Here is a 23,835-nt window from a genome sequence, read left to right on the forward strand (position 1 = left end):
CTCTGCGCGCTCATTGGCCCGCCGTGCAGGAAGATGAACGCTACTACTTCTGTTTCCTTTTGATGCTGCTCTGACACCCCGGTGGGGGAAATGTTTCCTCAGGAACTGGCGCAGAAAATTAAGGGCTACCAGGAGCAGATCGCTTCTTTGAATTCCAAGTGCAAGATGCTGACGATGAAAGCCAAGCACGCCACCATGCTGCTGACGGTGACCGAGGTCGAGGGGCTGGCGGAAGGGACAGAGGACCTGGACGGGGAGCTCCTCCCCGCGCCTTCGGCCCACCCCTCTGTGGTCATGGTAAGGATCCAGTAGGTCCCCGCGGCTTTGCTCTTTGACTGGAGCCTGGCGAGTGGCTCCATGTTCCCTCTCCGTGGCTGATTTCAGGGACCAGCCTACGATCTTGAAGATTAAGAGGGAGAAACAGTTTCCTTAACTCTCTTTGACTACCTTTGGGCCGGGCCAATCTTTGACACTGTAAACAATGACAGTTAAAATGAAACTGTGTGCTCGAGACAGCTGAATTACTTAACTTGTCAGCGGTCTGCTCTGTATTTGTTTATAATTTCACAATAATACTGAGAGGCTCTGAGCTTTAAACAGTAATTTATTTGCACAGTGTTTTAGTTGTCTGGGGGATGGGAAATTCATGGCACATATATTTAGTTGTGTTTTGCAGGCTAACTAGCTAACTACCTATGTGCAGGTACTCTACTGTATAAATGTTTAATACAATTTAGAAGAACAGCTATTGTTAGAAAAAATATGAAAACAGACAATCTAAAGCTTGGCTTTGGATTAAAATAAATCAACTTTGTTATTTTCTATTCTGCACCACTATTTTCCTATACACTTGATATCTAAACTGCATTGAGTATTTTGGTGACTATAATGTTTTCCAGTGCTGTGTATTTTCCCTAATATGTGCTGTACCTCAGGTAATGAGTAACCATACCTGGGCCCATTTGGCAATATACTACTTTGGGTGCATTTATCTCCCTACGATATTTGAAACTTGAGATGTCCACGAAAGACCAAGCTTTATTTCGTAGAACTTTCCTCATTTGTATGATTCGCGATTTTTCCAGTTATTTATAAAGCCACAAACTCTCCAAAGAAAGGAAAATAATGAAGTATTTAATCAACAACCAAACTTCAATGTCATATGCACCCCCATCCCTGATTGTTTTACAAATGATTACTAGCATCATAGTCTCTTGAAAACACAACTTTTAAATACTAACACAGGATTAATATGTGAATTTGGGTCCCGGTAATTCTAACCTTTGTTTTATAATTAACTCTGTTTTGGCCTGTGCCTGAACAGGACTTATATTAACATAGCTAATTGATTTTCATGTCCTTTGGGCTACATTTTATGTGGCAGATGACTGCAGGTCGCTGTCACACTTTGCTGTCACCGGTCACTGAGGAGTCTGGGGAGGAGGGAACCAACAGTGAGATTTCCTCTCCACCTGCCTGTCGCTCCCCTTCACCTGTGGCTAATACAGATGCTTCTGTTAACCAGGTACCTCCCACTTGGCATTCCTCTAGCAATATTCTCTGGGCAGATGCAGGACTCCATTCTCTGATTCCATTAGACCGTGGGTATGAATCTCAGACTTTGTTGCATTTGGTTCCAGGGACACACCAATAGGTGTTATAGTTGCACAAACTATGATTGTCATGTGTCTCAGTAGGTCATCTCCTCTCCTGGGCTACAGAAAATGGCATGAGCAAAAATTAGGTCATGGGAATGATAGCCCAGAAGGCCCTATTTTAAGACATTATGGCCTTAGTTTCTAGCAATCATCTGGAATGGGGTTCTGCATCCAACAGAAAATGAAAGATCTGTGTCACCATTGTAAAATAACATGATTCGATGGCTTTATAACATGCATTGAATATAGTGTTGGCATTTACCAGCTCAGGTTTTGAAAATGGGAAACTTCTGGTCTTTATGTCAGACTTCTTTATTTACAACTTGTGTACCAATTTAAGGAATGTCTACCATATTTATACTAGAATGCCTAGTAGATTTGAGTGTTTAACTTATCTTTCAATAATCTTAAATCTTATTTTCTGTAAAATGGGGAAAATAAAATAACCATTTTGTTATAAGAAGCCTTTTACCATGTATTAAATGTAGATAATACTAAAATTAAATGTCAAAAAGGTTTTATGTCAAATATTAGATAGAAATCAAAAAGATGCCTTTATAGTAACCAAAAACTTTTAATGCATATTAAGTAATACTTTATTTTTTAGTGAAGACAACTAGAAAATGTCAACTATCCTATGAAATTATGTTTTTTCAAAGAAGTTGATATGTATTATTAAGGGAGAAGCATTAAACAGAGCAAATGTTTTATAACCTGTATTATAATTGAATATAATTCAGTTTTATTATTTTTATTTTAAAGCAGAAGCATTCAGACTATCATAGGATTTCTGTGATGAAGAGAATCCTCCCTCATTAAAAAGAAAAGGAACATCAAAATGATGAAACCTTTAGTTAATACAATTACACATTCTCTTGGTAAAAATCAGGATAGCTCTAGGGAAATTATCAACTCATCCATTCATCAAACACATTCTGACACCTGCTCAGCATGAAACCTTGTGTTGGTTCCTGAGGATGCAGCTGAGAAGGAGTCAGCATGGTCCTACCTGCAAGGCCCTGACAATCTAGAGAGAAAGGCAGACATGGGACAGATAATAACAACGTGATCAGAGGAAACTAAAAACAGCAACAAAAAAGGAGAAGTTCAGGGAGCCATGGGGGATTTGGGAAAGTGTTCTTCAAATTCTGATTTAAAAATATGTATTACTCATTCTTTGATGATTTGTCCTTCCCTATGGTTACAGATGTTATTAGAGAAATTGAGCCATAGTCAGCTGATTATTATATAGAAAAAAGTTGTTCTATGTAATATGGTCTAGGTTCTCAAAATTTTCAAACTGAATAGTAAATACTTATTTGAGACTAACTTTGTGGAAAGAATATACCTTTTCTAAAATTGTAAATCTCCATGCTACTTCTTGTAAAGTGTCAAAGTGTACATGAAAGTGCCCTAAAAATGATGAAATATGCAAACATTTCTATTATTATTTCTTGACATTAACCACAAAGCTTCATCAGATCCTAACCCTCAGTAAGATTAGGCTTTAATTCTTCCCTCTCCCCTAGACACAGGAAAACATCAATAAAATTGCATTGTTAATCTAAAATACTTACATGTGATGCTGCAAAGTAGGGGGAAATGCCTTCACTTAGTTTAAGACAGACAGGTTTACTCTGAGGGAGCTGTTAAAAAGGAAATGTAGTACGCTTGGTGTTCATCAAACAAATCAACCCCATCATTACGGCCACATGTTATTTTTGTGTAATAATATAAGTTAGAAGACTATTAAAAAATATGACACCATGACCAGTAATGCACTGAATTTATAACATTGTCTCTTGAAACTGAGGAGGACATGTAGGATCCCCGTAAGTTTCAGTTTTCAGATTAAAAACCCTGAGTTTTGTGCACAGAATGTGTACAACTGTTTCAGGGAGCAGCCAAATAGAACTGCTTTATAAAATCACAGTTGTTAAAAAAAAAAAAAAAAAAGGTTTTGTGCCTGCTGTTCCTGCAAGTAGATCTCCGTTATATAACTACCTAGTCCCACTCACAGTCAGTGTATTCTGTCTCTGACAGTAGCTATTAGCTAAAACGTAATAACAATTTAGCTTACTTGAAGGTAGAAATACCGAGGCATTCCCAGATTTTGCTGCAGGCTTCTTGATTCCCCTTAGAAGCAAGCCAAGTCTTAGACTCTGCAGAAGAGTTGAGAGAGGAATAGATTTGAAAAGAGCGAGCAAGAGTATAATGGGAAAATCATTGGCCTCCAAGTGAAAAGCTCACACTGAGTTGCAGCTCTTCCTCCTCTAAGCTGAGTGCACCTGGGAAGTCCCTTCATACCCTCATTTGTAAGTGGGAAGCGCTACTACTCAATTCACAACGTTGTGAAAATGAAATGTGACATTAATCATGAAAGTGCTTTTTAAACTAGAAAATGCTGATCAAATAGTAGCTACAGTTGTCCAGATTTATTTCCTTAGGAATCTGCTCATAATAACTCTTATAACTTAGGCACATAAGCAATAAGAAATGTATTTTTAACAGTGACTTCTCACTACATCAAGTATTGACTTTAGTAGTTATTTAAGTACTGAGTGATTTATTTTAATTGAATTTATGTATGTACCTCAAATAAATAGAAATTATTCATCTATAAAAGGTGATGTATTTTCAAATCCTTTTAAGAAACCAGGAGTTGTCATTTCTATCTGTAGGCATGAGCCATACACACGTATACACACACACACACGCAAACACACAGCGAGAGAGAGAGAGACTGCCAGAAAAAAATTATTTGTAATAAATTTATTCTAGCTCTTTTGGGGGCCTTCTGTATTTATAATAGAGTATCTAATGTAAAATGTTTACACCATTTAAAGCCATTCCTGCTTTTCCTTGTGGAGAGTAATAGTATTACTTTACATGTATATAAAATAATATAATTTATAATATAAAGTGCCTTTACAAGCGTGGTTTATTATGAACATATAGGTCAGCTTCTTATTTGCCAAACACTCCACAACATGCTCAGGATGAAGACGAAAAGCACTGACCCAGACAGCCCTTAGGGAGCTTACAGTGTGTGTAAGGACAGGCAAATGCTTACAATAGAGGGTGGCAGGTGGTGTGGCAGAGGGCAGCACAGTGTTGTGGGAGGGCCTAGAGAAAGCACCTAAACTAGCTGGGGTCAGGCAGGGGTCAAGGATAGCCCTCTTTGGTTTTAAGTGGGGAGCACAGTTAGGCAGTTGGAGTGCAGTTGAGTCGTGTGAGATGAAGATTTTCAGGCAGAAGAAACCACCTGTGGGAAGCTGTGGAGGCGGGAAGCAAAATGGCCCATCAAGGCAACTGCAAATAGTTTCAGTATAATTGGAGAAACATTGGAGGAGGAGGAGGGGGGAAGTGAGACTGAGAGGGATATGGGAACCACATCATGGAGGCCCTGAATGCCACAGGAAGGAATTTCAGCTTCCTCCAGAAGCTAATATTTAACCATTGAGGGAATTTAACGAGAAGCTGTGTATAGAACTGCGTTTTAGAACTGATACTTCTGGATCAATGTGGACAGGAGAATAGAGGTGTGCAAATTCAGAGCCAGGGGAGCAGTTAGAAACAGAAGTTGCACAGTCTCATGCTTGGTCCACCCTGGTGATAAAAATGAGAGAAACAGGTCAGGAGGGACTACAGAGGCCTGGACAGCTCCTGCTCCACATAAATGAGGCAATGTCTCCTCTGTTAGTATTACTTCAATAAAGACACAGGGCCCAGTGTTACCATACCTTGTGGTTTGCAAAACAAGCTATGAATGTGAATTTTAATGAAATCTCTCTATCTTCATGAAGAGAGATTTTAAACAATTTAAAACATTGTATAAGCCACACTAAATGTGTGCAGGTCAGAGGCAGCCCACAGGCTGCCAGTTTGCAACCTTTGAGTTAGGAAGTTGTTACTGTAATGAGAACTTGAACCAAGGCTGTGGCCAGGATATGCGTCATTAGCACTTCATCCTCCCATAAGCAGTGGATGGTAAGGGGGAGGAGAAATCAGGGATAAATCCCAAGTTTATAGCTTAGGTGAGAAGACATTCCATTTATTGCAAGATGGATAGTACTTCATTGTTTCCTCCTCAATTGGTTCATTTTGGAAATGTTGACTTTGAAGAGCCTACAGGATACGCATGGATATGTGAGTCTGGAGCTTATCAATTCACCAGTATTGGCGAGTGAGTGGAAAACAAACTACAAAAGAGCAAGAGTTGAATGACTAGAAAGCTGGGAGGAGAACAGAGAGATTTTTTAGAAAGTGTTTCCAGAAAGGGTTTTTCAGTGCTATTGAATGCTAGAGGTCTGGCAAGGGAAGGGATGAAAATTCATCATGTTTTGTCATAGAAGCTGGTGAGAGCAAGCTCTGCAGTCATCAGGATCAAAGCCCAAACTGGAATTTAGAAGTGGATCGAGGGTGAGAAAGTCCCATGTGAAAATCACCCTTTTAGAAGTTGGATTATGAAATGAAAGGGAGAAAACAAAGAAATGAGGATGCAGCCTGTGCGCGCAGGTGCATTCACATGTGATGACCCATCACATTGTGAACTGCGGACTTTTCAGAAAATGTGATCTCCTTCAAGAAAACAAATAGGCCGGCCGGGCGCGGTGGCTCAAGCCTGTAATCCCAGCACTTTGGGAGGCCGAGACGGGCGGATCACGAGGTCAGGAGATCGAGACCATCCTGGCTAACACGGTGAAACCCCGTCTCTACTAAAAATACAAAAAACTAGCTGGGCGAGGTGGCGGGCGCCTGTAGTCCCAGCTGCTCGGGAGGCTGAGGCAGGAGAATGGCGTGAACCCGGGAGGCGGAGCTTGCAGTGAGCTGAGATCCGGCCACTGCACTCCAGTCCGGGCGACAGAGCGAGACACCGCCTCAAAAAAAAAAAAAAAAAAAAAAAAAAAAGAAAACAAATAGGCCGGACGCTGTGGCTCAAGCCTGTAATCCCAGCACTTTGGGAGGCCGAGACGGGCGGATCACGAGGTCAGGAGATGGAGACCATCCTGGCTAACACGGTGAAACCCCGTCTCTACTAAAAAGTGCAAAGAACTAGCCGGGCGAGGTGACGGACGCCTGTAGTCCCAGCTACTCGGGAGGCTGAGGCAGGAGAATGGCGTAAACCTGGGAGGCGGAGCTTGCAGTGAGCCGAGATCCGGCCACTGCACTCCAGCCTGGGTGACAGAGCGAGACTCCGTCTCAAAAAAAAAAAAAAAAAAAAAAAGAAAACAAATAAAAGAAACAGTATGTGTAGGTGTTTTTAGATGGAAATGTGAAAGTCAACAAACCAGGAGAGGATGTTAATAGACCAAAGTCCTTGAAAAGGCAGTTTATGGGATTCTCAGAGTCTGTGGGAGAGTCAGGTTTAAGCAATGAAACTTGCAAGCTTAAGATAAGAGTGAGTGTGAATATACACAGACTTTTGAAAATTTGAGAAGTTGTAGTATCTCCGTGACAGCTTGGATTGCATGTGTATCTGTGTGTGTGCGCGTGTTTGTGTGTGTATTTGTGTATGTGTGTATCAATAACACACACACATGCATATATGCACCCTGGAAAGAAAAGCTGGATTGAGTCATGTTTGTGGTTTTCCAAGTGGATGAAGTAAAGGTTAAAAGAGCAAGAGAAACAAGAGTCTTGGCAAGAAAGGAGTTTAAGTAACTTTAGACATAACTACAAGTCCAATTGAGTGATGACAGCATACAAGGGTGTGGAGGACTGAAGTGGGGTGGGAGTGAGTGAGGATCAATGCATCTAAACCTATTAAGGACATGAGGAGTAATCCACTCAAGACAGTGACAGGGTTAGGAATGAAGAGGAAGCAGTCTTCATATTCCAATGTCATCAATAAATGTTGGGGACTCATCTGGAGACCTCAGGAACAACAACAAAATGGGTGGAAGCTGTCATAGTCACTCAAATATTATTTAATGTAATCCTCAGTCCCACCCAAGGTTGGACCAATGAGTGAACCAGTGTGCAAGATGTAAGTTATTTGCACCAATTATATAGCTACACTAGAGGAGAATTTCGCTAGAATCTCAGCTGTCCCAGTCTGAATTCATTCTACTGCATGACACTGCTACATTTGTTTCTCAGATGGCTGGAGCCTTCTTCAATGCTTTTTACCAATACATGATTATCAATAAGACTCAGGTATTTTAAGCTGACATAATTCCCTTCAACAGTCCAACTGCAAAAACAATGAACTTTATAATAGCAGTTACTCCCCCAATTAAATTTCTACTGAAATACAGATAAATAACCATAGAGACAATTGAAAACCATCTTTACTATGTCTCTTGATATATCTTTACTAGATCTCTTGATATAGTCAATTTTATCAGTACAAATAAAATATGTAATGTTACTTATAACACAATAGATTTAAAAAATTTGAAAGCATGATATTTCATCATTCACTTTGATTTTGTGTGTGTGTATACTTTGAGGAAATGAATAGAAGAAAACCTTGATATTATTTGTTTCTTAGAGTAGTTGTAACTTCCCCATTACATTTTTCTTATTTAATATCAAAATATTTAAATTAATTCTGCAAATAATGAACCCACAAATAGTGAAGATCTGGCTGCATCTGTAGATTTAATTTTATTTAAGTCAAGTAGTTTTTAAAATTAGTTAAAACTAATGAATACATTCAGCAACATTTTAGGAACTAGATCATTAAGATTCCCTTTTTTTGCTATGGTAATCAATCTTTAAATACATGTGTACTGTTAAATCCTTTGTATTTCCATTTAACAAACATAGAATAAGAATGAGATTTAGCAACTTGAAATACTGGTAAAGTTGTTTTTTGATGTATATAAACAAAAATTCTGAAACAACTATAGTGTGCTTCGATACAGTCTTTAAATTTTTCTAGTCACAAGAGGTTACTAATTTACTAGTTTGTAGTGCTCCATGAAAGGTGTAGATCTGAAACCTTTCCTTGACATGACCAACAGTACCCAGAGCATATTAATCTAGACTTTTCTTTTTGTTTAATTCAGCACTGTGCTTTGCACTCACAGGACATTGCATATTACCAAGCCTTGTCTGCTGAGCGGTTGCAGACAGATGCTGCAAAGATTCACCCCAGCACATCAGCGTCCCAGGAGTTGTATGAACCAGGATTGGAGCCATCCGCTACTGCCAAACTGGGTGATTTGCAGCGTTCTTGGGAAACCTTAAAGAATGTGGTAAGTCTTCAAGGTGGACTTGTTTATGCCCACCAGACACCAGTAAACTTAGGGATTGTCTTATGAAATACATGCAGAGAGTTTACACATCCAGTCCACAGTTGAGTACCCTATGTTGGGCCACAGAGGTAAAGCACTGAAGAAAGAAATGTTGTAATCTGAAAGATAAGGGCCTGGGAAGTATTTGGTAATATCCCTTTTCTGGTGTAGATCAGTGAGAAGCAGCGCACACTCTATGAAGCTTTGGAACGCCAGCAGAAGTACCAGGACTCCCTCCAGTCCATCTCTACGAAGATGGAGGCCATTGAGCTGAAACTCAGTGAGAGCCCAGAGCCCGGCAGGAGTCCAGAAAGCCAGATGGCTGAACATCAGGTACAAATAGCCATGACTTCAGTTTCCTGCTTGATTAAATAAGTGCACTCTTGTGACTGTTTGGTCTGTCAGGCATGTGTTTGAGATAGCCAGTTGACTTTTTTTTTTTTTTTTTACCTTATCAGTTCTTCCAGAGTAAACAAGAGTCCTAATGATGGTCATTTCTACTGCTGATTCAGGCAGGGATCTGAGAGAAAGAGAGAGTGAGAGAGAGAGAGAGACAGAGAGAGAGAGAGAGAGAGAGAGATTCAGACCTTGAATCTAATTAAAGAAAGCTACGTGCATTGATGTTGCTTTTTAACTTCGATTACACAAAATGTGTTTCCTTAGAGTTGCCAGGTTATTTTGGTTTTGTTGTGAGCCATTGTTGTAAGAAGAAAATATACTCTAAATCTACCTTTTCTGGATATTGTTGTTTTAAGAAACTTAGCCAGGGGGTGTCCCTCCATTATTACTTCAGAAAATATGTCTCAGGCTTCATAAGTTCTGAGTCTCATCTTGTAATTGTCCCTGACTTAAATCATTTTTTAAAAGGTTAGACTAGGCAAAATATTAGCTTTACATGAGAAACAGAGATGATTACATTAATGCAGAAAGATATTGTTAAAAATGTGTCCATTTAAAATGCATGCTAAGAAATGTTTAGAAATTAAAATCTGGTTAATACTTTGGCAGTCTGATGAGGTATGCTGTTAAAATTATATTTATTTGGTATAAGTAGGGTCTTAGGATACTGAGGCACACATTCTCCTACATATTCATCACCCTGATGTAGGAAAATGCTGCCTGTCTGGGACAAGAACCCAGGAGCGTGTGACAGTCCTTCAGAAGGCAGGAGGAAAGAAAGATATTTTTAGATGTTAATTAAAAGCTATGAAAGCATGGCTTTCCAGCATGTTTATCAAAGACAGGGTAACTTAACAGCTTTAAGAGTGAAACATTGTACTTTGTCTTTCTTCTACTTTACATCTTCCTAGTTTTGGAAGCAGGATAACTTTGGAATACACTGCTTGTTCATATGTATAGTCAGATAAAATTGCATTCTTTTGCAATATATATCTTTCAGTGTAACACAAAAATGAGAACATTTCATCTAGAGACAACATATTGAGAAATAGTGGTTTCAGGTTTTTTACACTCTTGTAGCTTCTGAAGATAGAGATCAAAGTGCATAGTGTCCACTTTTAGGCCTTATTTTGGTAAAGAATAAAAAAACAAAACTATCTTCCGTAGGTCTTTCTGCTATCCCATAGTCACCCACCCTCAGCCACATTTGTAGAGGGTGCCATGAAAGCACAAAATGAGAATTAACCCTTGTTATCCAAGACCAGATCAATCAGGAGGACAGTCAGGGGCTTGGGGGACTATTAAAATGCCATTTACTTCTGAGCTTCCCCCATTTTATCACTAGAGTGCTAGTCTCCCAAACCCCTCTCCTTTCTAAAGGGGCCTCAGTGTCTCCCACTTCTCTTTAGCTGGTACCCCAGTTTTCTGTTGCCAGTGGCCACCTCTTTCTCATCTGAAGGGGTGTCCCTATTGCTCTGGTGTGCTCCCTGGGGCTCCTGGGTCTTCCTTACTTCTGCGGTTCTGTCTGTCCAGCTGTTCCCTGCACCTCTGCTTTACTGTACTGGAAGGAGCCAGAGGACTTCCTTCAGGTTGAGTACGTGCTCCTCAGGGCAACCTCGATGGCTGTTCTGTAGGAGGCCCCCTTCTTCAAGCATTCAAAAGGAATATAGTGTAAATTATGCAAGGGCTGGATTAGAATGCATTTGAGGGTTACTCACTCAGATTATCAGATGCTGATGTTGCAGAAAGTTTAAGTAGTTTGACCCTCTCTCCAGCTTCAGGACATCTCCACCTTTGTTCAAGCCCCCTATTCTTGTAGCCCAGGCGGCTGCCCACAATTGCCAAAGACCCATCACTGGCTCCCACGATATTTAGGAGCTGCATGAAAACAGGATCCTGGTGGCCTGCTCTGCCCTTCCAGAGTTCCTAACGGAGAATGCAAGTTAGCTTCCAATCAGCACCACCACCCTGTTGCTCAGGCATTAGGATGGAAACACACATAAACCGAATGTGGAGCAAAATGATGATTCTGTTCAAGGGATTTAATGGAGACAACTCAAAATTGCACATTAATTCTGAGAATTATAAATTAGAAGTGAATCTGTGACTTTTCTTGTCATTAAGGTCAACCACATGACTTTTTGTCCCTTTCTAAGTTGGCAGTAGCCGTGCCAGCCGTTGCAGCAGTAAGGAGGTACAGCTAATTGAATGAAGATTACCAGTCACTGGGGCTTCATGTTTTATTAAGAGAGAAAATATGTTAATGTTATATTAACTAATTCTATTAATATATTATATTAATATAATTAGAACATATTAATGTTCTAATGGGAGGGAAAGAAAATAGCAATAATGTAGAATTTAGTATAATTTCATGTATCATTACATATTTACCATTTTTCATATGAGCTATTTTTGCTACCTTGTGCTATCTGTGCCTAAGTTCTACAAGTTCTGGAACACAGCTGCCTACATGAAAAGCTGGTGGTATCACAGTATCTAAATTTGTTCTTAGCTTCTGGAATGGTACTTTAAAACTTTCAAGCACTGTTATAGAATTACTATTTCTAAATTTCAACTGAATGGGCGTGAGGAAGTCCTGTATGGTTTTTTATATTTCCTAAAAACTAATAGAAATACTTTAGTTTTTACTTCTTTCCCAACACTCTTTTGGAAGTATTCATGTTTTTTTAAGGAGGTAACCTAATTCCTGCATTTTCCCTTTAAACACTTGTCTAAACTACTGAATTTGTGTGGGATGCTTTGCCTTTCTGGTTGTCCTCTCTAAATTGTCTTATAGATTTCATTTTCTTTTTTTTCTAAGACAGAGTCTCACTCTGTTGCCCTGGCTGGAGTGCAATGGTGCGATCTTGGCTCACTGCAACCTCCACCTCCCAGGTTCAAGTGATTCTTCTGCCACGGCCTCCCCAGTAGCTGGAATTACAGGTGCTTGCCACCATGCCGGGCTAATTTTTGTATTTTTAGTGGAGATGAGGTTGCACCATGTTGGCCAGGCTGGTCTCGAACTCCTTACCTCAGGTGATCCACTCACCTTGGCCTCCCAAAGTGCTGGGATTACATGCTGAGCCACCACGCCTGGCTGTCTTACAGATTGCATTTTAAGGCTTGAATGCAGTTCATGAGCTGACTTGTGGCTGTTGTTCTGACTGTTAAGCCCTCTGTCATTGCGACCTTATTATCGTGGGCATCTGGTGCTTTGGGGACATGTGTTGCCACAGTAAGCTCAGTGATAAATAGGACACAGAGCCCTGTGGTTATTTTGTTTTTTCATATATGTAACAACTAAAATAGAATGTGGGAAGAACTGTGGTCTCTCATCTGATCTTGGAAGTGAAGCAGGGTTGGGCCTGGTTAGTACTTGGATGGGAGACTGCCCAGGAATACCAGGTGCTGTAGGCTTAAAAAAAAAAAGCCAGGCGCAGTGGCTCACACCTGTAATCCCAGCACTTTGGGAGGCCGAGGCGGGCGGATCACAAGGTCAGGAGATCGAGACCATCCTGACTAACACAGTGAAACCCCGTGTCTACTAAAAATAGAAAAAATTAGCCGGGCGTGGTGGCAGATGCCTGTAGTCCCAGCCACTTGGGAGGCTGAGGCAGGAGAATGGCATGAACCCAGGAGGCAGAACTTGCAGTGAGCTGAGATCGCGCCACTGTATTCCAGCCTGGGTGACAGTGCGAGACTCCATCTCAACAAAAAAAAAAAGAAAAGGAAACATTCCAGCCTGGTCAACACGCTGAAACCCCATCTCTACTAAAACTACAAAAATTAGCCGGGAGTAGTGGCGCATACCTGTAGTCCCAACTACTCAGGAGGCTGAGACAGGAGAATTGCTTGAACCTGGGAGGTGGAGGTTGCAGTGAGCCAAGATGGCGCCTGGGTGACAGAGCGAGATTCCATCCCCTACAAAAAAAACAAAAAAAAATATTGTGTTCATGTAGATAGTTCTGAAAGTCACATAACATAAGGTCTGTGTTTCTTTTCACCCTTGGTATTAAAGAGTTTTTATGTTAGAGAAGTTCATAGAACTTCTCTAAGCTATGTAAGTGTCATACACATGCCAAGTTTGCAATTACAAATCAGAAACCCAAAAGCATGCATTTCATCTCTTTCTCCTTATCTTGAATCATATATTGTCAGGTAGCTGATGACCACCAGCTCTTATACTCACAGTTATGGGACTGAAGACATATTTGATGGCTGAATTTTTTTTTTAATTGAGGTGAAATTCACATAACAAAATTAACCGTTTTAAATTGTACAATTTAGTGGTATTAGTACATTGACAATGTTGTACAACCACTGTCTCTCTCTGGTTCCAAAACATTTTTATGACCCCAAAAGAAAATTTTATGCCCCCTGAGCATGGCTGCTAGATCTTGAAGTTAAAAACTCTAGCTACCTTCCAAAAATGTCCACTCACCTTTAAGAGTAAACTCAAGCATGAGTGGAAAGGACTGCCTCTAACAAGATTTAAGTGAGGCTGGGCACAGTGGCTTATACCTGTATTCCCAGCACTTTGGGAGGCCAAGGCGGGTGGATCACTTGAGGTCAGGAGTTCAAGACCAGCCTGGCCAGCATGGTGAAACCTCGTCTCTATTGAAAATACAAAAAGTAGCTGGGCATGGTGGTGCATGCCTGTAGTCCCAGCTACTTGAGAGGCTAACGCAGAAGAATTGCTTGAACTCAGGGGGCGGAACTTGCAGTGAGCTGAGATCCTGCCACTGCATTCCAGCCTGGGCAACAGAGCGAGACTGTCCCCCAAAAAAATAAAAAAAAGATTTAAGTGAACAGTTCCAGATTTTCCTAATTCCTTCATTACTGACTGCAGAACATTCAGAGAGCTATTTTAGAACATTGGGAGTTTTAAATGGAAGCTGATAACTTCAGTGTGCACCTGGTTGGTCAAATCCACTGAGATTTAATGAGGTAGTGCTGGTGAGAGTTACCAACACATCAGACAGAAAACAGAAATCTGATTGTGGGCTACATTTGGTGGAAAGTAGGTTAAATGAGATCTAACCAGGACTTTGAGGAGACAGAGTTTGAAAATTTGGAATGGCAACAGGAGTGGGTAGGAGATACTATAAATGTAAATGTGTGTGGAAAAGCACAGAAGAGAGGATGAGAATGAACACAGTGTGAAATTGTTAGGAGTCTCTTCTTGCTTGTACAGAAGGATCAGTGTAAAAAAAAAAAAAAAAACAAAGACATAATAAGATCCATCTAATTATGGAGGAGCATTTAAAATCAGACCAAATATAGATTTGATACTTTTAGCATTCAGGCACAAAACATTATTATGAAATAATAGAAAATACTGAATGGAAGTTTTTTTAATGTATAATACTTTGAATGTATAAAAAATACTTTGAATATGTAATAAACAATATCAGTCTGTAAATTCATTGCAATCACATTTTTAAAATTGCAGCAAGTTTTTTGGTGGAGGCTGACGAGCTAATTCTAAAGTATACTGCAGGCTAGGTGCGGTGGCTCACGCCCGTAATCCCAGCACCCTGGGAGGCTGAAGTGGGCAGATCACTTGAGCTTAGAAATTCAAGACCAACCTGGCCAACATGGTGAAACCATGTCTCTACTAAAAATACAAAAATTAGCCGGGTGTGGTGGTGCATGCCTATAATCCCAGCTACTCTGGAGGCTGAGGCAAGGAGAATTGCTTGAACCCAGGAGGCAGAAGTTGCAGTGAACCAAGATCTCGCCACTGACTCCAGCATGAGCAACAGAGCGAGACTCTGTCTCAAAAATAGTAATAATAATAATAAAGTATACTGCAAATGTGTGGGAACATATGTATTAAAAATGCCAGAAGTAAAGAATAACCAGGACAGTCTTGAAAAAGATTGATAATGTTGAAAGACATATCCTACCAGATAGGGAGATTTATAAAGCTACAATAATTAAGATTGCGTGATATTTGCACAAACAGCCAAATGAGTTGATGGGACAGAATTCGAAGCCAGGGCAGAATCACATTTATACAGACACTTGGCTTGTGGCAAAGATTACACTGCAAAACAGTGGGCGAAAAGAAAAAAAAAGAATTTTCACCTCTTTCTACACTGGACATGAAAATTAAGTTTATGTGGTTTGTAGATCTAAATGTGAAGTTATTACCAAAGAAAAGTTTGAAAATAATATTTTAAAATATCTGTGGTGAATGATCTTTTTTAAAAACATTCTAATCCAGCACAGACTGATACTTTAGTAACATTAAATCAAATGCTGCTTGGATGTCATAACTGTCAAATTACTATAAAAGTTTCTTAGCACTTGCTCTCAATATGTTTATCTTGTCATAAGCCAGTAACAAACATTTTGCAGACTGTTATTATTCCGTGGACCATGCTTTGAGTAGCATTGTTATAGAAGATAACCTATGAGATTGTATTCTATTTATGACCTTGGGTTAGGCAAAAGATTTCCTATATAGGACACCAAAAGCCCTAACAGTAAAGGAAAATATTGATTCTGTTAGACCATGATAAAATTAAGAACTTCTTTCCATCAAAAGATATTATTAAGGAAATATTTCCCCATTAAGGGAAAACCATGCCTCAGCATGGGAGCAGATTATTTGCAATATGCAGAACCAAAAGAAACACAGGCATTCCTATCCAGAATACACAAACAACTCCATACCTCAATAAGAAAAGGAACAACTCTAGTAGAAAATGGGCAAAAGATTTTTAGCAGTCAGTCACAAAAGACCCTCAATCTCATTAGTCATCGGGGAAATGGAAATTAAAATTACAATGAGATTGCACTAGTAAACTCACCAGAAAAGCTTAAAGTGAGAACAATTCATAGCCAGGTGACAGTGGAATATGATATAATGATAAAAATGGATTAACTCTTTCTACATACAACAAAATGAATGACTCTCACAATCACGAAAGAAGCCAGACACAGAGCAGTGCACCGTGTATGATTCCATTTCTATAAAGCTCAAATAAGGGCCAAGTCCTCTGACATTTGTGAGTTAACACAGTGGTGATTTTTGAGGACGGCAGTAGCAAGAAGGAGGAGGTCAAAAGAGCTTGTAGAATCCTGGAAATGTTCCATTTCTTGATCTGGGTAGCAGCAGCATGGATATATATATATATATAGTTGGTGTGCTTATAATCTGTTCACTTTTCTAGATGTATATAATATTAATAGTTTATATAAAAATTGTCATGATGATATTTGATATTAGGAAAAGATAAGGGGTTTTTGCTGTTTAACATTGTGAGAGCCCACTTTGAGGAGGCACTGTGCTTACAGCAAAGCCTCCACTCCTGTGGGAAAAATAGGAATTATGCAAATAAGGGCACATTGGAAACTATGAAATGCTGGCAAATATAAAGCCTATGTTACTTTACTTGAAATCATAGTTGCCTCTGTAGTGATAGAGCCTGTTTTTCCAACTTCATTGAAATCCTAAATAAAAATTTCTCCTGTGAGGATTCCATCTAAAGAGCAAGTTGTAAAATACCCCCAAAAAAGAGAAATAAAATGAAGTATAATTATGATAGACAGGAAAACAGGGCGCTATTGAGAGAGAATGATGGAGATTTTCTTAGGATTGGGTGGTCATGAAAGGCCTCCCTGAAGATATGACAATTAACCTAAGAGCAAAGGATGAATAGAGCCATCACACACAGAGCGGGAAGAGTTTTCCGCGTTGAGGGAACAGCATGTTCAAAGGCCCTGAGGCCAGGAAGTGACTGAAGTGGGGCCCTGGAGTGGCTGAAGAAGGCAGGAATATGGTGAGCAAGAAGGGAGTGTGGCACACGAGGCAGGAAGAGTGAGACCACACAAGTTTGATTTATTTCACAGCAAGAATCCAGTACATATTTTAAAGAAGGGGAGTGAGAGGACCTAATTGATATTTTCAAAAGGTTGCTGTAATTGCTTCATATAGACTGGGCTGGAGCAACAAGAGTGTAAGCAGATGGACTCATCAGTAGAACATTATATAGCAACTCAGTCAAGAGAGGAAGTTGACTTTGGCTTCAGGTGGGGGCAGAGGGGATATTCAGATATACATGATATAGTTTTGAGATAAAAGCCATTGGACGGCCAGGCGCGGTGGCTCAAGCCTGTAATCCCAGCACTTTGGGAGGCCGAGACGGGCGGATCACAAGGTCAGGAGATCAAGACCATCCTGGCTAACCCGGTGAAACCCCGTCTCTACTAAAAAAAAAAAAAAAAACTAGCCGGGCGATGTGGCGGGTGCCTGTAGTCCCAGCTACTTGGGAGGCTGAGGCAGGAGAATGGCGTAAACCCGGGAGGCGGAGCTTGCAGTGAGCTAAGATCCGTCCACTGCACTCCAGCCTGGGCGACAGAGCGAGACTCCGTCTCAAAAAAAAAAAAAAGCCATTGGACTGGGTGATGCATTGGATCTGGTAAGTGAAAGAGAGGAAGGTGTGAAGAGTGACTCCCAAGTCTCCAGCTTGAGCCATAGTGAGAGGTGTTGGAAGACAGGAGGGGAAGCAGGTTTAGGCTTAACACTATGCAGACGAACTAGGTAAGTTGAACACACAGCCTGAAACTTAGGGCAGGTGTTTGGGTTAGGGATGTACCTTTGGAAGTACTCAGGATTAGAAAGCATTTGAAGTCTTGGGAATGGAAGACATCACCTGGGAGAGACCTTTATTTTTTTAGAGTTTGATAAATAAGAAAAAATGAGCGGTGTGATCACATAGAAATAGGTTACAGGTTTCTCCCATCCTGTGAGAAACGATGTGAGTTTTGGACTAGAGTTCAATGCTGTTTCAGATTTGGGGAAAGCAATAGATGAATGTGGGAAAATCATGTTAGGTAAGAAAGTAATACATTTTATTTTCAACATTGTGTTGGAGACTCTTAGAAATGATTGAGAAATGTGGTGGCTCGTGCCTGTAATCCAGGTTGGAGTATTCCCTGAAGCCAGGAGTTTGAGACCAGCCTGGGCGTCATAGCAAGATCCTGTCTTTACAAAAAGTAAAAAAATAAAAATAAAAAATAAAAAATTTAGCCAGGTATGATGGCACACACCTGTAGTCCTAGCTTCAAGCGGGAGGGTCGCTTGAGCCCAAGAGTTCAAGATTACAGTGAGCTGTGATCATACCACTGCACCCCAGCCTGAGTGACAAGAGAGAGACTCTAAAAAATAAAATAATAAGTTGGTATTACAGATGATCCTTGTATTACAGATGATCCTATTGAAAACTAGAAAGATTAATTAAGTTGCTCAAACTCACTTTGGTTAGTGATACATACATAAAATCAGAAAAGTCCTGGCCTTTCATTTAGAAACTTAGGTGAGTAGTCCCCTATTTGTTCATTGATAATGATTCCCAGGTGAAATATCTTTGGCTAATCCCCATGGATGTGAGACTCAGCTAGTGCTAATGATCCCTCAGTGAAGAAAATGAATACATGAGTGTGATTCCACAGTCTTTCCTCCAGGCATTGATGGATGAGATTCTCATGCTCCAGGATGAAATCAATGAGCTCCAGTCCTCTCTCGCAGAGGAGCTGGTATCCGAGTCTTGTGAGGCCGACCCCGCAGAGCAGCTGGCCTTGCAGTCCACGCTCACTGTCTTAGCCGAGCGAATGTCCACCATCAGGATGAAAGCCTCAGGGAAACGGCAGCTTTTGGAGGTAACCAATAACTCTAAAGTGGCCTCCTCACTTCTGAGTTAACTTTTAATATTATGTTACCAAGTATGTGGGTTACTTACCTATCTATATTTTCATTGCTTCCCTCTCCCAAACTGGGATTGTGTTTCAAGAATGGTCTTCATGGCTGGGCGAAGTGGCTCACGCCTGTAACCTCAGCACTTTGGGAGACTGAGGCGGGTGGATCACGAGGTCAGGAGTTCGAGACCAGCCTGGCCAACATAGTGAAACCCTGTCTCTACTAAAAATACAAAAATGAGCCAGACATGGTGGAGTGCGCCTGTAGTCCCAGCCGCTTGGGAGGCTGAGGCAGAAGAATCGCTTGAGCCTGGGAGGCAGAGGTTGTGGTGAGCTGAGATTGTGTCACTGCACTCCAGCCTGGGCAACAAAGCAAGTCTCTGTCTCAAAAAAAAGGTCTCCTGAATAGAGTACAGTCGGTGTGTAGCCATGAATATGTCCTTTGACCCCTTTCTGACTCATTTCAGGCATGAAATATTGAGAATGTGGAAAGCACATTATTGGTAGACATGAGCCTTGTGAAGAATAATTGTAAAAGGTTTGCATAATGGTTTGCTGTGTTTACATGACAGCATTTGATGGATGATATTACTAATACTATAAAGAATAAATCCTACTCAGTCACTGTTAGCCAATTCAAATATAGTAATTCATGAAAATACTCTTGCAATTAAATTTAAATATTATTTAATATAGAGACAAATTTGGGCAGCAGTAATATCTGTGTTAAAAATCAGCTATCTTCCTTTTTTTATTTGTTCTCTCGTAAATTCTTGGCCCTAAGCTTCTAGGCTACTTTTATTGTTGCTTCTATAATTTGGTTAGACTGGAGGCTCCCCAAAGACCTTTATAGTATCTATCATCTTGTATCTCTTGGCAGCTTCTCTGGCACATAATGGGTTCTCAATACATTTCTTATTATATGAACCAAATATTATTTTATTTAGCTGCTAATTATAACATAATGCAATTAACCATGACCTTGTTGTGGGATGTGTAGTCTCTCTCTAGTTTTACCTATTATATGATTAGTCAAATAATCTATTCATATATTAGGTTGGTGCAAAAATAATGGCAAAAACCACAGTTACTTTTGCACCAACCTAATACTTCTTATATTAGAGAAATTTAAAGCCAGTGTGTCTGCCCTACTTATTAATTTCCATTTTAAATTGTTTAATAAAATTTTAAAATAATGAATTACTCATAAAATAATTTTTAAAATATTTATTTTAAAAGTTAACTTTTATTTCATTTATATTGTCCCCAGTAACTCTATGAAAAACTTGTGGGGGTTTCAAAATGAAGTGATTGGCCTGATTTTTTTAACATGAATTATTTGCAATCATTGAAAAACTCAGAGAGCTAACCTAGAAATTTAGATTTCTGCCTTCACTTGAGATGAAAGTTAATATTGGACCACCCCTTCCCACAGAGATCAATTGTCTGAAACTGTATATGGCTGCCGTTTTAGGCAGGCCACATGTTTTTCAGTTTGCCACTTGCTACTCTTCTCAGCCGTAGAGGTCCAGTGTCTACTGCCATTTACCAACTGCTTTATGCCATTGTTTTGTTCTAATCCTTGGCTGATTTCCACCATTTATATTACTGCCTGGTCATATAGGTATATTATTTGAGAATACCTTGTTCAACTCTAGGTACACATTAGAATCACTAGGGCGTCTTTTTAAAATACCAATTTTGAGACTTACCCCTCGAAATTCTGATTGTTGTTCTGGGATGTGGTCTAAGCAAAGATAATTTTTTAAAGTTTTACCGGTGATTCTTATGTGCAGCCAGGGCCTGGAACCATTGCTTTACTATGTTAAATTCTCAAGATTTTACCTTAGCGTGATCTATGTTACATTTTACTGAATTCATTAGGAGAAGTTGAATGATCAGCTGGAGGAACAAAGGCAGGAACAGGCCCTGCAGAGGTATCGCTGTGAAGCCGATGAGCTGGACAGCTGGCTCTTGAGTACCAAGGCCACTCTGGATACTGCGCTGGGTACACCCAAGGAGCCCATGGACATGGAGGCCCAGCTTGTGGACTGCCAGGTACCAAAGGATGCAGAATTAAAGAATATGAAAACCATGATTTCTGTAGAAAGTAAAACATGTTTGGGTGTTTTTTTTTTTTTTAAGTCTTTTTTATTTTTTGTTTTAAGTCTTACCTAGGGAGAAGGAAGACTATTTTTCTCCTTCTCTAATATAGTCTCCATTTTAGAGGAATAACCCTGTAGCACCAGAGACTTATTCCAGAACATGAAAGTAAAAATGTAGGGAAACCTTTTGGAAATTTAAGATTAAAAGTATACCAAATTTAAGAAATATGTAAGAGCAGCCACCTGAAAAAGAAATCAGTCCAAAGTAGTAATGTTTCAAAAAAGAGGATTCTCTTTAAATTAACAAGGAAAGAGTTGATTATATGATGTCTTATTTTTATTAGCCATAATTATCATAATCTAACACAAAAATAACATAATAATAATGGATAACATGAAGGCAATGGCCTTTTCTTCTTATCTGTTGACTATATAAAAATGTTTTTCAGCTGCGCGCAGTGGCTCATGCCTGTAATCCCAGCACTTTGGGAGGCTGAGGCGGGCAGATCACAAGGTCAGGAGATGGAGAACATCTTGACCAACATGGTGAAACCCCATCTCTACTAAAAATACAAAAATTAGGCAGGCATGGTAGTGCGTGCCTGTAGTCCCAGCTACTCTGGAGGCTGAGGCAGGAGAATTGCTTGAACCTGGGAAACGGAGGTTGCAGTGAGCTGACATTGCGCCACTGCACTCCAACCTGGGTGACAAAGGCAAAACCCTATCTCAAAAAAAAAAAAAAAAAGTTTTTCATGTTTTTTTTTAAATGTGTTTTTGTCATTTTATAATAGCTAATCTTAAAATAGAGAAAAATTGGCAGGGCACCATGACTCATGCCTGTAATCTCAGCACATTGGGAGGTTGAGGCAGGCAGATTGCTTGAGTTCAGGAGTTCAGGAACAGCCTGGGAAACATGACAAAACCCTGTCTCCACAAAAATTACAAAAAATTAGCCAGGTGTGATAGCACGTACCTGTAGTCCTAGCTACTTGGGAAGCTGAGGTGGGAGGATCACCTGAACCCGGGAAGTCAAGGCTGCAGTGAGCCATGATCCCACCACTGCATTCTAGCCTGGGTGACAGAGTGAGACCCTGTCTCAAAAAAAAAAAAAAAAGAAAAGAAAAATTGAGAGGCTCAGGTAATTTTTTATCGACCCCTCTAATACCATAACAGACAATTTAAAAATAAAAGTCACCAGACACTGTGACTGACACCTGTAATCCCAACACTTTGGGAGGCTGAGGTGGGAGCATATTGTTAGAGACCAACCTGGGCAACAGAGTGAAACCTGGTTTCTGTTGAAAAAATAAAAAATTTAGCCAGGTGTGGTGGCACATGTCTGTGGTCCCCGCTACATGGGAGGCTGAGGCAGGGGGATCCCTTGAGCCCAGTAGGTGGAGGCTGCAGTAAGCCATATTTATGCCTATGCACTCCAGCCTGGGTGACAGAGCAAGACCCTCCCTCAAAAAAAAAAAGAAGAAAAAAAAAAGTCTATAGACTACTTACTCGTCAAGGCCGTGGGAAAACTACAAAAAATCATGAAAGCCTGTCTGTTTGCTAAAAGACGCCAGAGGTCTGTGTTTCACTGTGGGAAACAGTCTTTGCAGAGGCTGGGGAGATGTGTGAGTTCATCCTTATTTCTGTTGCTGCAGAACATGCTGGTGGAAATAGAGCAGAAGGTAGTGGCTTTATCAGAGCTGTCAGTCCACAATGAGAACCTGCTGCTGGAGGGCAAAGCTCACACCAAGGACGAGGCCGAGCAGCTGGCTGGAAAGCTGAGAAGGCTCAAGGGGAGCCTGCTGGAGCTGCAGAGAGCCCTGCATGATAAGCAGCTCAACATGCAGGTGAGGGTTCCAGCCGCTGGCCCACAGCTGAAAGCTGGCGCACTGTTCACGTGCTCCTTCTAAGGTGTGCCAGGTAAAGGAACAGGTGGCAGTGACGCATACTCGTGTATGTACCTGCTTTACAGTGACATTTTAGTGTGCAGTTTTAAGTTTACACTCTTGGACTTTGCAAATAGATTTTGTTAGGACTACTAACAACAGCAGTTCAGCGGAGTGGTGGAGGCAAAAAGCACTCTGACATGGAAGTGACAATGAGAGGAGAGGAACTGGAGAGGGAAAGTAAAGGCTGCTCCAGGAGTGTTGCTGTAAAGTGGTATACAGAGGAATGAGATAAGCTCTAAGGAGAAATGGGTCAAAGAAAATTTCATCTCTTTTTTTTTTTTCTTATATGTTCATCACAATGTGAGTATTTCATTTTAAGATCAGAAAAATAGTAAGTTTACACATTAATGGAAAAAACTCAATAGAGGAAAAATTGATGAAAAAAGAATGTGGGCAGGGCGCCATGGCTTACGCCTATAATCCCAGCACTTTGGGAGTCCGAGATGGGCGGATCACTTGAGGTCAGGAGTTCGAGACCAGACTGGCTAACATGGTTAGCCAAAAAAAAAAAAAAAAAATTAGCTGGGCCTGGTGGTGGATACCTGTAATCTCAGCTACTCAGGAGGCTGAGACAGGATCATTGCTTGAACCCAGGAGGTGAAGGTTGCAGTGAGCCGAGATTATGCCACTGCACTTCAGTTTGGACGACAGAACAAGAATCTATCTCATAATTAAAAAAAAAAAAAAAAGAAAGAAAGAAAAAAGAAAAAGGAGTGTGATTGCAAGAAAAATCTTGTTGGGGAGGGAACAAGATTTTTAATAAAATCTTGTTGGG

The 23,835-nt window shown here is 40.3% G+C and overlaps 1 protein-coding gene across 17 annotated transcripts in view; it reads left to right on the forward strand.

Moving 5' to 3' along the window:
- The window catches only part of SYNE1 (spectrin repeat containing nuclear envelope protein 1), a 538,457-nt gene that overhangs the window by 356,295 nt on the left and 158,327 nt on the right, over positions 1-23,835 (forward strand). For 12 of the 17 annotated variants that reach the window (XM_033235023.1, XM_033235024.1, XM_033235035.1 and 9 more), the window contains 7 exons: positions 103-297; positions 1,385-1,525; positions 8,696-8,863; positions 9,074-9,235; positions 18,767-18,973; positions 20,894-21,067; positions 22,767-22,958. In XM_033235023.1, the coding sequence (XP_033090914.1) occupies positions 103-297; positions 1,385-1,525; positions 8,696-8,863; positions 9,074-9,235; positions 18,767-18,973; positions 20,894-21,067; positions 22,767-22,958 (1,239 nt within the window). The remainder of the gene's footprint in view (positions 1-102; positions 298-1,384; positions 1,526-8,695; positions 8,864-9,073; positions 9,236-18,766; positions 18,974-20,893; positions 21,068-22,766; positions 22,959-23,835) is intronic. The other 5 variants (XM_033235026.1, XM_033235028.1, XM_033235030.1 and 2 more) reach the window with 3 other exon arrangements.

Source organism: Trachypithecus francoisi, unplaced genomic scaffold (assembly GCF_009764315.1).
Source record: "Trachypithecus francoisi isolate TF-2019V2 unplaced genomic scaffold, Tfra_2.0 Lachesis_group15, whole genome shotgun sequence".
NCBI lineage: Eukaryota > Metazoa > Chordata > Mammalia > Primates > Cercopithecidae > Trachypithecus > Trachypithecus francoisi.